Source organism: Sorex fumeus, unplaced genomic scaffold (assembly GCF_029834395.1).
Source record: "Sorex fumeus unplaced genomic scaffold, SorFum_2.1 ptg000128l, whole genome shotgun sequence".
Taxonomy (NCBI): domain Eukaryota; kingdom Metazoa; phylum Chordata; class Mammalia; order Eulipotyphla; family Soricidae; genus Sorex; species Sorex fumeus.
The window spans coordinates 29,601,527-29,616,053 of NW_026606185.1; the positions used below are offsets into that span (position 1 = coordinate 29,601,527).

Sequence of the window (14,527 nt, forward strand, 5' to 3'; positions counted from 1 at the left end):
GAAAGGTTTAAGAGATATTCCTAATTGCCAAATTCTCACTTCAAGCAAGCAGGCACATCTTTGTATAATGAAACTGCAGACTTCTCTGAAACATGTGCTGTGTATACAAGATTACCATCTAGGCTTCCCTTCAGTGTTTTGCTTTCTTACTATATCATCCAAAATTCTGTGGAGCAAGCCATTTGACCTTGGTATAAAAACACCCCAAGTCTTTAACATTTGTTGTACGTATATTTCCTCTTGAATGGCTTTTTTTTCTTTTTGAAATAAAAGTTCAATGCTTCTCCATATATTGAGAGAGAATTCATGTACTTTTTAACAATTCCTTGCATTCTCACTTTCATTTGTTATACAGTTAAAGGAAGGAAAAGGGAAGCAAGGCATGTACCTGCTGGCACATTAAATTCACAGTGCAACCTGTAGAAACTGGGCCCAATACCAGTACTAAATAATGGAAATGTATTTTAAAATTATAAAACTTGGACCCTGAAGTATTTAGCATTTTTTTGTTATGGAAAATATAGGGTTTTAAAGCTGTAGTAGTACAGTTCTTCATAAATCACTGCTGTGCAAGAAATTACTGCCACCAAAATACCAGACAAGATATTATAGCACTGTAGCACAGTCTTTCCGTTGTTCATCGATTTGCTTGAGCAGACCCAGTAATGTCTCAGTTGTGAGACTTGTTACTGAGTTCGATTCCTCCCCCACTCTCAGAGAGTCTGGCAAGCTACTGATAGTATTTCGCCCACACGGCAAAGCCTGGCAAGCTACCCATTCTATATGCCAAACACAGTAAGAACAGTAAGACATTGTAAAACTATTAAAATTTTATTTATTTCAAAAAACATTTTTATAGGCTAGATAATTCGTTTGTAATAGTGTTAACATTGTTGGTTTGTTTGTACTTAGTTACTAGTCCTTCACCACCATTAAAGAACAAGGACCATCTACTAGTATCCTTATGTCACTGCCCCTCTTTCCACACTCACAACCTTCTGATTTCACGTTGTAATTGAAGGCCAAGGCTTTGTCATTTAATTCTGCTTTGCCCTTGTGTTATCTTTATACCAAAAATGAGTGAAATCATTGATATTTGTCCAACAAGTGATACTTTAAGTGAAATTTGAAAATACATAATATCAATGAAATGTGATTGTTAAGGCTGTTTCTTAAATTATAGCATTTTAGGAAAGCCTTCTGCAGGTGGTGTTGGGAAAACTGGTCAGCCACATGCAAGAAAAAGAATTCAGACCTCTTTCTAATGCCATGCACAAAAGTCAAGTCAAAATGGATTGAAGACCTAGATATCAGACCTTATATCCATAAGGTACATCGAGGAGAATTTAGGTAGAATTTTCCATCAAATTGAAGATAGAGGTATCTTTAAAGATGAAATGCCACTGACCAATCAATTAAAAGCAAAGATAAATGGGCCTATATTAAACAATGAAACTTCTATACCTCAAAGGAAATGATGACCAGAATACAAACACAGTCCACAGGCTGGGAGAAATTATTTGCTCACTACTCATCCTACACAGGGTTAATGTCCAAGATATATGAAACATTGGTAGACTTCTACAAGAAAAAAATCCAACCCTTTCAAAAAATGGGGATAAAGAGATGAACAGGAGTTTACTCAAGGAAGAAATATAAATGAGACACCACTTTATACCACAGAGAGTGGCACTCATCAAAAGAACAATTAGTATGTAAAGTATTTAGGGAGAAAAAGGACCCTCCTTCACTGCTGGTGGGAATGTCAGCTAGTCCAGGCTTTTTAGAAGACAATATTCCTCAAAAAACTAGGAATTCAACATACTTATGACCCAGCAGTTTCATTCCTGGAACTTAACCAAGGGCCCAAAAGCTCAATGCAGAGAAGACGTCTGCACTCTGTTCATTGTAGTGCTATATACTGTAGGATAACATTCCGTTGCTGTTATTTTTTTGAGTTTACACAATATACAATATCAAAAATATGAAAACAACCTAAATGCCCACAAATAGATGACTGGATAAAGAAACTATGGAGCTAGGGTGTGTTTGTACACACACACACACATACAATGGAATACTACTTGTAGTATAAAGCCGTAGTATAAAGATAAAGTTATGTTATTTGCTGCATTGTGGATATAGGGAGTATCAAGTTGAATAAAATCAGTCAGAGAGAGAGGAATAGACTCAGAATGATCTCTCTGATATGTGAGATATACAGAAATGTCAAAGGACTATCAAGTGCCCAATGGAATAGAAAGGAAGAGTAGAATTGGTCTTCAGTTGGAAGATTCCACTGGGGGCTGGTTGGAGGAGGATAAGTTTAGGAAGGGAACACTAGGACAATAGGGGAGGGTAAAGTGCCTGCCACAGAGACAGGATGGGAAAGGAAGGAAACTAGGGACACTGGTAAAGGGTGGTGGACACTGTGAATAATTGGTGTTGGAACAATGTATACCTGAAAATCAGTCATAAATATCTTTGTAACTCATGGTAATTCAACCTTAAAAATAATAACACTTTATAATTTATGGTAGTTAACATGGTATGCAAAATTTATGTAACACTGGGCAGGACAAAATTAAATTTATCATTAGAGTACATTTTAGGGAGCAGGGAGTTAGCAGGCTGAGCACATGCATAACACTCTAGTTTTGATCCCTTGGCACCACATGCCCTCCTGAGCAACCCTGGTTGCCTCCAGTACCACACTAAAATAGCAACAACTAAACTACATCTCTTGCATCCCATATGGTCCCTGAGGATCCCCAGGAGTGATTCTTGTGTGCAGAGCCAGGAGTAACCCCTGAGAACCCCTGGATGTCACCCCAAAATAAAACAAACCAAAAAAGTACATTATAACAGATAATAAAAGTGCATTATAGCAGATAATAGGATGTAGCTCAGTGTGAGGCTTCTATCTTGCATATGTAAGCCCTGGGTTCTACATTTATCTCTGCAAACAAGAGAACATTATAGAAATCAGATTAACTCACTATGAAGAAGACATTCTTAAAATGACAAATTATAAACAGATTGTATATATAATATATACAAGTGTTTCCAGCATCAGTAGTCTACGTCATTGATTCTTAATCTCTTAGATACATAAGAATTATCCAGGCCTGTTAAAAAACATAAATTGCTGGATCCAATCTCAAGATTTATGATATAATAGGAATGGGTTAGGACTCAGAATTTATACAAATTTCAACAAGCTTAGATGATTCTGCTATTGCTGCTGTTCTGGAGGTCACAGTAGAACCATTTGTTGGGGTGAAAAAAGAAGGGCCTCTTTAAAATTGACCATTTACTTTTTTTGACTAAGTCGTAAAAGGTTCAACAAATACTATGATTGGGAGTCTGAGAGTTGGCATCTTGAAATGGCATAGTTAAGATGTCATCCAGTTACCATTTAGATAGTTCTGCTGTGGAACTAGGAAAACCTGGGGATTGCAGGCAGATATTTTCATAAGAGGCCTTTATTGATTTTATCTCTTGATTGGGTTGTTTTTCTTTTTTCTTTGTTTTTTTTTGTTTGTTTGTTTTGGGAGTTTTTGTTTGTTTGTTTGTTTGTCTTTGGGCCACACTTGGTGATGCTCAGAGATTAGTATAGGCTCTACACTCAAGAATTACCCTGGCAGTGCTAGGGAAGCAATACGGGGTTTCATGGATCAAACCCAGGTAGGCTGTATGCAAGGCAAATGCCCTACCTGCTATTTTATCGCTCTGGCTCCAGTTGATTTGATTTTCTCTGAAAAGGGTGCTATTTTTTTAGTTTCATCAAAAAGTGGCTTCTTTCCTTAGTGTTAATGGCATAGGACAGATTTTTGTTCTGTTTCTGTTTTTGAGCCACATCCAGCCATGCTTAGAGGTGAATCCCAGCTCTGCACTCAGGAATTTCTTGCTCCTTGCTGTGCTTGGGAGACCACATGGGATGCCAGGGGTTGAACCCTAGATGGCCACGTGAAAAGCAAGCACTCTGCCCACATACTAACGCTCCAACTTTATCACTTGACAGTATTGAACTTGGGGCTCCTGTGTACAAAGTATGCAAACCAGCACTCTAAATCATCTTCCCTTTCCCGCCTTTAATTTTGAAGTACAGAATCTTTGTCTTAAGAAATATTACTCTTTTGATAGAAGATGTGCATGTTATAAAAGAAACATTTTCTTTTTCTATCAGGAGTCTTAGAATCTAAGTTATGTTAGCTATTAACTAGGTCTCACTTAGGGGAAGTTATTTTACCTCTTTGAATGTACCTCAGTTTCCTTTTATTTGACATGAATGTAACAGTACAGACTCCTCTTAGGTTACATAGCTGTAACTATTTAGTGAGAGAGAGATATAAGAGGAAATGTCAAAATTTAAAAATCATTGCCTATGGAAAATCATCAAAATCTTAAAGTTTGATACTGGATATTATCTTAACAACACATAAATTAAGTTCTTTGGTTAGGTATAAGAGAAAATACCTGTGATACTTTGGAATAACACCTTAGGTACATGGATGAAAGTTGTGCTAGTAATATGTATTAATATCTGAAAGTTACAAGCCAAACAGAGCTAGCAGGGCACCAGAACATACATGTCAAATTACAATCTTCTTTTTTGTTTTGAGAAATATTTTTAGAAATTCTTTATGCCGTGAGTTTCCCACTTCCTACTGCTTTTGCTGTATCCCATAGGTTCTGAAAGTTGTGTCTTCATTCTCATTTGCATCAAGGAATCATTTTATTTCTTAAAATGTTTGTTTCTTTGGCATTCTTTTCATAATTAATTTCTCGATGGCATTGTGATCTGAAAAGAGTTTATAAATTAAAAATAATAGAAATCATACCAGCTATCTTTTCAGATCACAATGTCATTGATTTCTATTATTTTTAATTTATAATCTCTTAAATTGTGTTTTTTCTGGAGAATGTTCTTTTTGCACTGGAGAACTTTATTTCATTTTATTGGGATCGAGGGTATGTTAATTGCAATTCTTTGAGGCTCTAGTCTATAATGTTGAGCTATCTAATCATGTGAGTGGGGGTGTTGAAATCTCTCACTATTATTTTGTGCCTGTTGAGGTATCACTTTAGATCTATTAACACTTTGTTTTATAAAACTCTACTGCTTCTTTGGTTCATATATGTTGATAAGAGTTAAGTTCTTTGGTCCCTTACCCAGTGAGTAATGTCCAGGTCAATCTCTTATTTTTTAATTTAGTTTGGTCTTATTTGAGCTGGTGAAAATATGGCCATCCCCACTAATTTTTAGTCTATCATTGGCCTTTATAATTGTTTCCCAATCTTTTACTCAGAGCCTGTGTTTATCATGAGATTTAAGTGTCGTTGGTAAAGTAGACAGTGTTGACTTTTCCTCCTGATCATCCAACTGTTCTGTCCCTTTTAACAGAAAAGTTCAGTCCATGGACATTTAGAGAAATTACTGGAGCGATAGCACAGCGGTAGGGCGTTCGCCTTACAAGCGGCCAACATGGCCGACCCGAGTTCGATTCCTCCGCCCCTCTCAGAGAGCCCGGCAAGCTACCGAGAGTATTTGATATGCCAGACACAGTAACAACAAAGTCTCCAATGGAGACGTTACTGGGCCCGCTCGAGCAAATCGACGATCAACAGGAGGGCCTTTACCTTTACCTTTACCTTTACTGATATAAATTGCCATTTTTCTACAAGGATTATGATTGTTTTTACTGTTATTTGCCTTTTATTGGAGGCCATTCAGTAATTCTTATTGAACTGGCCTAAAGACTTCAAATGCCTTCAACTGTTGGCTTATCTGAGAATGCAGGGTAAAGGTTTCATGGTTGGAGATTCTTTTCATTCAGTACTTTGACTATGTTATCCACTAATTTCTTGCTTGTAGATATAGAGTTTACTCTGAGAAATATTGGTTTAAATAATAGCAAAGTTAAGTTCTAAGTGCCTTTCTTTTTATTTTCTTTCTATGTTTCTTTTTTTGGTTTGTTTTTCAGTCCCACCCAGCTCAGACTCAGGGCTTATACTGGCTCTATGCTCAGGGATCACACCTGGCAGATCCCTTCTATTTAAAAATTCAGTACTGAAAATTTTGTTGGGGTAAAGAAATCAGGAATGATAGGCCTTGTGAGAAAATTATAATACTTACACAGTCACTTTAATTGTTGAAGAGTACAGAAATAGGACTATTGATCAGCTTCTTTCCCCTTTTACCATGACTATATGTAAACATTTTTGGCTTTGTTTTTCTTTTTTGTTCCATCTCCTAGCTACAACAGTTGGAGCTTGCTCAGATACAATACAGAGATGCTAATCTCACAGCTCTTGCAGCTATTGGACCAAGAAAGAAGAGACCACTAGAATGCGGACCTGGAATGGAGGTATTGAAATAATATTTATTTTAGTTTTCATGTCAAGAAAGCCAAAAAGAAGCAAAGATACATTGTTTATGCTAAGTAGCAAGCTATTGCTCACAAGCATTTATTAAAATTTTTCTTTGTGGTTTTTTTTTTTATTAGTGAAACACTATAAGTACAGTTGTAGACTTACAAATTTTTGCACTTGGATTTCAATCATACAATGATCAAATACCCATCCCTCCACCAGTGCCCATTCTCCACCACTGTGGGTCCCAGTATTCCTCCCACCCTCCCATCCTCCCCATCCCACCCTGCCTCTGTGGCAGGGCATTCCCTTTTGTTCTCTCTCTCTCCTTTTGGATGTTGTGGTTTGCAAAAAGAGGCATTGAGTGGCAATCATGTTTGGTCTATAGTCTACTTTCAGCATGCTTCTCCCATCCTGGGAGGATCCTCCCAACACCCTTTTTTTGGTTCTCCCTTCTCTATCTGAGCTCCCTTTTCCCCTAGCATGTGTGGCTGGCTCCAACCCATGGAGCATACCTCCTGGTACTAATCTCGGCCACTCTTGGGTGTTAGTCTCCTATTTTGTTACTTTATGTGGCATTTTATTAATCTTTTTTTGCCTGAATATTTTTTGAGTGGCAGGATCTTCCAAGTGGTGCTCAGGGGGACTACATAACCAGTAAAGCTAGCAGCTCAATGCTACAGCCTCAGGATCTGGGTTGCTCCTCTGAACCAGAGGTGTGGGTGCTGGGAACCACCAGGGCCACACACAGCAATGCTAGGAGGAATGCTGGGAATTGAACTTGGACCATATACTCTCTCCATGCCCCCATTAGCCTGGATTTTTACTTTATTTTTGTTTTCTTTGAGGGGCACACCTGCCAGTGACCAGAACTTACTCCTGACTGCATTCAGGGTTAACTCCTGGTGGGCCCAGGGGTCCTGGGGATTCAATCCAGGTTCAACATGTGCAAAAGCAAATGCCTTTCCTACTGTACTATCCAGATGCCTTTTCTGCTGTACTTACACTTGGGCTTTCACCTGGATGTTTAAATGTATTAAATGTATTTATTCTTGCTTGTCATTTACTTTATATTACTTCTTATTTCTCATCGCCAGACTAATTTTGTTATCTCAGTTTTTTATTTCTATGTCTTCTTCCTTATTGCTTATGTAATTCTCTCTCTTTTATATATGTTAGGCGCATATTTAAAGATTGAGGGGTTGGAGAGTACAGGTGATTAGGTGCTTGCCTTGAGCTCTATTCAGGTTTGATCTTTGGCACTGTATATGATCCTCCAACACCACTAAGAATAAGCCCTCAGCACACTAGGTGTAACTCAGAAATAAAATGATTGAATCTACTTTTTTTTTCTCATGAACTCAGCTATTCATTCCTACTTTGACTTCTCCTTTTTTAAGCATGTGTTTGCGTAACATCAGTTGTTCTTTGTTTTTTGTAGGCATATTGTCTCTGGTGAGATTATAAACTAGTTGAATAAAGAACACTGTAATAATATTTCTTTCTAGCCTCAGACTTGCATATAGACAATATTCTTAATTAATGCTAAATAGAATCTTACATTTAGAGGAATTACTTTATTTCATGTTAAATATTCAAATCCTGGCTTATATAGAGATATGGTCAGAGCCCTGTGATAAGTTTAAGCAATAAAACTGCCAAGGCATTTTTGTGCTGCTTATAAAGTTTAAACATGCTCTTTCCAATATTGACCCTGAACATCTGCATGAGATGAGTGACAGTACCCTTATAGATAAAGGTTTTAAGAAATCTAATTCCTTTTAATTTATAAATTAATGTAACATGTTCATTTGCAAAAGGAAATTTGCATGAAAATAAATGTTACAGGTGCCAGAGAGATAATATAGTAGATAGGGTGCTTGCCTTGTACATGACTGTTCCAGTTTCAATGCCCAGTATTCCATATGATCTCCTGAGTGATCTGTACGTGCAGAGCTAGGAGTAGCTCTTGAACACCTCCTGGTGTGAGCCAAACCCTACCCTGCCTCCCAAAAAGTTCACAAATTTCCCAGTTTCTCAACATTTACCCAAACACATGTATTTCCTATTAAAATTTGGCTTATATTTCTAGAAATTTGTTACAAATATTGGCAGAAGTCTTATGTGCATTTAGAAATAAATATACATGTTTGATTTTTGTCTTAAAGATGATTAAACTATGACTACTATTCTTTCCTTCATATTTTTCCCTTTTCATAAAAAGGGACTTTTAATAAATAGCCTCCCTTTATAAATAGCCTGCATACGTTTTCAAAGTAGAAATGTTACTATATTTAAATAAATATAATTTATTCAACCATTCTACCAATATGCGTTTAAGTTGTTTCCAGGCTTTTTGCTAGATTGCCTCAGAGAATATCCTGCATTTACATTGTTGTGTATTTGTAAATCACACAAACTAAATTCCTAAAAAATGCAATTACTAGGTTCAAGTGTGTAAACAATATAAAAAGGTTTTGGAAAAAATCAAATTTATACAAAGATATACTAGTATAATGAATTTCCAAATACCTGCCACCTTCTACAACTTTGTACTTAATTTTTTTTAATTTGTACTTAATCTTATTTAATTTATATCCACACTAGCCTCATCAAGCAAGATATTCACCCATCAGACTATTTTAAAGTCAGTTCTTCTTAGACTTAATATTATTTTATCCATAAGTGTTACTTGTTGCTTTTTATGTTTGATTCCCCCCCCCGCCCGCCCCTTTGTGGGGTGTAGTCAGATCCAGCAGTTCTCAGGACTTACTTCTGGCTCTGCACTCAAGAATTACACCAGAATAGGCTCAGGAAATCATATGAGGTGCCAGGGATTAAAACCTGGGTTGGCCATGTGCAGGGCAACCACACTACCCACTGTACTATCTCTCCCACCCTGACAAGTATTTTTAAATTGCTCTCTGCAGAGGCCACAGAGATAATATGAGACACATGCCTTGCAAACAGCCAACTTAAGTGTGATTCCCCAGTATCACATGTTTCCTGGCACACCTCCACAATAGCCCAGGAGGCCCCAAGCATTACTGAATTTTTTAATTTTTATCTTTTGGGCCTTGTTCTATTTGGAAATACTTCATTTGTATCTTTTGGGCCTTATTCTATTTAGAAATTTTTTTTTTAATTTACTTTTAGATCATACCCAGTTGTGCTTAGGGCTTATTCCTAGCTCTGTGCTCATGGGACCATGTGGGGTACTAGGGATTGAACCTTGGTCTTCCTCATGCAAGGCAAGGTCCCTACCCTGTACTATCTGGTTCTGTTTGGAAATCTTTTTAATAAAATATAAGTACTCTTTTTTCTTTAATTTCATGTATCAGCTTATTTTGGGATTGGGGTCCATACCTAGTGGTGTTCAGGAGCTGCTTTTGGCTCTGTGCTCAGTTGTCATTCCTGACAGTACTCAGACCATAAGGTCATCTGACCTTAAACCTGTGCCATCTCTCTGATTCTTCATTTTTGACTATTGCATTATAGTTCCAAGCATTTTAGGTTTAACTTTGATTTGTCCATTTTTCCCACTCCTCTCTCCACAAAGGAACTTAGGTTTATTGAGTTATGTCTACTATAGTGCTCCTGAGGCACACCCAATTCCATCAGGCATTCCCAAACCTCTGTGTTTATCTTTAACCTTTCCTTTGTGCTTTTCCTCCCCTGTCTGTTAATAACAAATATACCCAAAATCAGATCCTGTAACCTGTAGGACAAATCTGAGGGCTCTGAATTTTTGTATATGTAAGTGAAATATTGCTTTTCTTTATGTCCTTTGCATAGTTTACTTTAGGGCAGTTTCCTTTTCATCTGGACACAGGAAGAGAGTTAATGCTATGTTTTGTAACTTGGGGTTTATTGACTCTGAATAATATTTACTCCTGAGCATTCATCATATTTACTTGACTTAAGCCTTAGTTGCCCTTAGTTCCTAACACCCCAAAAGGGGCGTCTCAAAGAGGAACAAAGATGAACCCACGATAAGCTGTAAGCTACCTTGGCATCAAAAAGGGACAGGCTAAGCACCATAAGAAGTATAATAAATTAAGAGCATGGTCATGGAACAAATTGACATGACCCCCCATAAAAAAGCAACTGATTATTGACCCTTCTGAGGTTAGGAAAGACTAACCTGGTCTGTATATGGAGATGTCCCCAGGAAAAGCTATCCTTTAAGCTTAATATATCTCTTACTGTGTTCATACAGAATGACTAGGAATATTATTAAGAAGTAATTTAAGACTCACAAAGGAAAGGAGAAAGCAGTATACCCTTAGATGGAATTCTGCCCTTGGGCGGATCTTCTAGTAGAGATCTAGAGTGCTGAGCCCCTAGATGAGATTCTGTCCATTACTATGGTGAATCTCCTAGAAAAACTTCCCTTGAGGGCTTTTACATCTGTTCATTGTATGTAATAATGTTCTACTACACCTGTGTGTAATTACTAACCCCAACCCTTCATGATTTCTCTATAACAAATGCTGTGAGACTTGAATAAATGGCCATTGATTACCAACTGGCCTGGTACCCTCCATTCCTTCGTTCATCCACCATCGACTGGCTGGGGAGATGGTGATCCTCAGCCCTGAACACACCAGGGAGATCCCTCAGGTCACCACAGACCAGAGACCCTCCCTGAGCAGCGACATTTCACTTTGAGTATAAACTTTTCAGAAGCAAAAATATGCCACCCCAAAATAGGTCTTTGGGTTAAATATTACTTTCATGGGAAGGACTCTGAAGGTAGAACATAGTTTGCTTTTGTTGGGATCTTTCCTACCAAGTCAGTTTGTTCTATTCTTCTACTTCCACCCTTCCCATGACCATTCATTCAGCAAGAAGACCAGATCTAAGTCACCAGGCTATTTGTAAACAAACAATTGACTATGGGGAATAAGAAAAACTGTCATAAAGGGGAAATAGAGAAAACACCTTCCCCTTCTCCTGGAATCCGCAGGAGAAGGCATAGTTTTGTCCACAAGAAGCAAACAACCCTGATTTGTAGCCATTTCTTCCACAGAAGTAGAAGAGCTGTGGGATATGGCTTAAGGCAAAATATATGCCTTGCATTCATTTTTGAGGTCCTAGTTTGGTCCACTGGCACCTCAAAAACAAATGGAAGGAAGATATTGAGCCAGAGATCAGTATTAGATGAGAACAACTGACTGTCCCAAGGCTTAAAAGTAAGGGCAACTTATCTTAAGTTTACCCCTCCTGAAAAAGCCTGACCCTTCTTTATTTAGATTTGCAGAGATGTTTGACTTTCCAGAAACTAGCCCTTATTGTACTAATAAGTAAAATCTCTAGTGAACTTGTTTATTTGTACTCCCACTGATCTGGGACCCACCCTTCCTAAGACAGGCTCCCCTGTTCACTTGATACATAAAACTTCCATCTTGTTACTACTGGGGCTGGAGCACTAGTTTAGCGGGTAGGGCATTTGCCTGGCACGCAGCCGACCCGGGTTCGATTTCTCCACCCCTCTCAGAGAGCCCAGCAAGCTACCAAGAGTATTCCGCCCACACAGCAAAGCCTGGCAAGCTACCCATGATGTATGCCAAAAACAGTACAAGTCTCACAATGGAGACGTTGCTGATGCCCGCTCAAGCAAATAGATGAACAACAGGAAAACAGTGCTACAGTGCTTGTTACCATTTAAACAGAGTGGTTCCTTTAAGGACATCTCCCAAACCGGCTGACTTGTTACCAGTAAAACTCTTCCTTGACCCATCCAGAAATAGAAAAAAAAAAAGTAGGGGCTGGAGAAATAGTACAGTGTGTTAAACACTTGCATATGGCTGACCCAGGTTCCATCCTGGCACCCCATATGTTCTCCTGAGCCCTGCCAGGAATGATTCCTGAGTGAAGTGCCAGGAATAAGCTTTGAGCACCCTGAGTGAGACCCAAAAACAAAGCAAAAAAGATTATTTAATTTCCTGTCCTGTGCTATTATGGTTGCATTTTGCAACATATAGTATTAAATATTTGCTCTTTGGAGAAGTGTTACAGATGTGGGATAAATATGTATACTTGGGACTGAGACGGATGGATTTGGTTCTTGACTCTTAAATTTTGTGGACTTTGACAAATTTATTAAATCCTGCACTTCAATTATTTCCATCAGGAAAATGGGTACAGAGGTTGACTTAAAATGTTTTAAGGACTCGATAATATAATATAAAGTGCTTCATTTCTCCCTGGCCCAACATATAGTCTTAATTATCACCATGGTTGTTCCTTATTTCACTTATAATATTCAAAGACTTCAGTAAGCGTAGCACAGCAGTAGGGCGTTTGCCTTGCGTGCAGCCAGCCCGGCCGAACCAAGTTCAATTCCTCCGCCCCTCTCGGAGAGCCTGGCAAACTACCGAGAGTATTCAATATGCCAAACACAGTAACAAGAAGTATCACAATGGAGACGTTACTGGGCCCGCTTGAGCAAATCGATGAACAACGGGAGGACAGTGTTTGTTTTTTGTGTATCTGAATCTGAGAAAATCCACACTTTTTTAGAGGGTGGAGGGGCAGAAGAGGAAGGAGCATTGTTGACCCTCAAATTTTATGAATTATTGGCATTAAAATGCCAAATTTTAAATTTCAGATAGATATGTTCTAACCAGGGTGTGTGTATATATTGAATTATCTGGTTGTATATTTATTTTGGTTTGGTTTGGGGTCACATCTGGTGATACTAGCAGCTACTATTGGCAAAGTAGCATGCAGTACCCAGGATTGAGCCAGCTCTGCACATGTGCTCTAGCTCCTTGAACCATTTCCTTAGCCCCAGTGCATGCTTCTTCAGTTTTTGAGAACCTACACAAGTATTTCCCCATGTATTTTCTGAAGTTCATCCTTAGAGGTTACTGAATTATTTTATTACTAGTACTTCCTGTCTTGAGTTTGGTCCTTGGCACCACATTGAGTCCCCAAGTCTACCAGAAGTGATCTCTAAATGCAGAGGCAGAAGTAAGTTCTGAGCACTGCCAAGTGTGACCCAAAAGCAAAAATAAAAGAAAATATCCATTTCTGTGATAAATGATGACATTTTAGGACAGTTCTTATTTTGAAATTAACTGTTGTTTTAAGCGTAATGAAGTTTTCACGTAAAAAAAAACCCAGGAAATTGGAGAAATCTCTGCTATATGCTTTTTGTTTTGTTTGGGGGCCACACCTAGTGGTACTCAAGTTTTACTCCTGACTCTTTGCTCAGAGATCACTTCTGCTGGTGGTCATGGAACTGTACGGGACTATATACTGTGTTGGTTGCATACAAGACAAATGCCCTACCCACTGGACTATCTTTAGCCCCAATATGCTCTTTCAGTGTTTAATCGTACTACTGCTTTAGGTGCTACTATAATAATTTAAAATGCTTTGATGAGGATTGTTTAAAGCCATTGGCTTGTTTTATTCCCTTGCAAATAACCCAAAATTGTGTATGAAATTATTTATATATTTAATATGCTCCCTCCTTACCACAGCACGCAAACCGACAATTGGCACATGCAGCAACCCAGCCGATGACACGTAGAAATATGTGTGGGGGGAAAATCTTGAAAGGTCAGCGGTAGGGCGTTTGCCTTGCACGCAGCCAACATGGCCGACCCAAGTTCGATTCCTCCGCCCCTCTCGGAGAGCCCGGCAAGCTACCGAGAGTATCTTGCCCACATGGCAGAGCCTGGCAAGCTACCCGTGATGTATTCAATATGCCAAACACAGTAACAACAAGTCTCATGATGGAGACGTTACTGGGCCTGCTCGAGCAAATCCATGAACAATGGGAGGGCCTTTACCTTTACCTTATTTTTTGCTTTTTATTTTATAATTAAGAGTCTGACATCTTACATATTTGATTCAAATTTTCCTGGATAATTATAGAGGTCCTCGGTGGAATAGTGAAGATAGTTTGATTCTGTGAAGAGTAACTACAAATACATCAAATGCAAATTACTTCTTCCTGCTATAGAGGAAATTTTCTATTTAGAAGACTCGATAAAACAATGGTGATTTAAAAAACATAAATTTCAGAGACTTCAGCTTTGTATCTTTGATATCTGTAATACTGCTTCTGATAATGATAATGGATAAATTAAATTTAGATTTTCAGCTTTTAATAGTTTATTATGTAGCACTGTAGCAC

At 38.2% G+C, this 14,527-nt stretch overlaps 1 protein-coding gene across 1 annotated transcript in view; it reads left to right on the plus strand.

The window, feature by feature from the left end:
* TAF4B (TATA-box binding protein associated factor 4b) overlaps window positions 1-14,527 on the plus strand; it is a 121,363-nt gene that overhangs the window by 88,690 nt on the left and 18,146 nt on the right. The window contains exon 14 of the mRNA XM_056137900.1: window positions 6,261-6,371. Coding sequence (XP_055993875.1) covers window positions 6,261-6,371 — 111 coding nt within the window. The remainder of the gene's footprint in view (window positions 1-6,260; window positions 6,372-14,527) is intronic.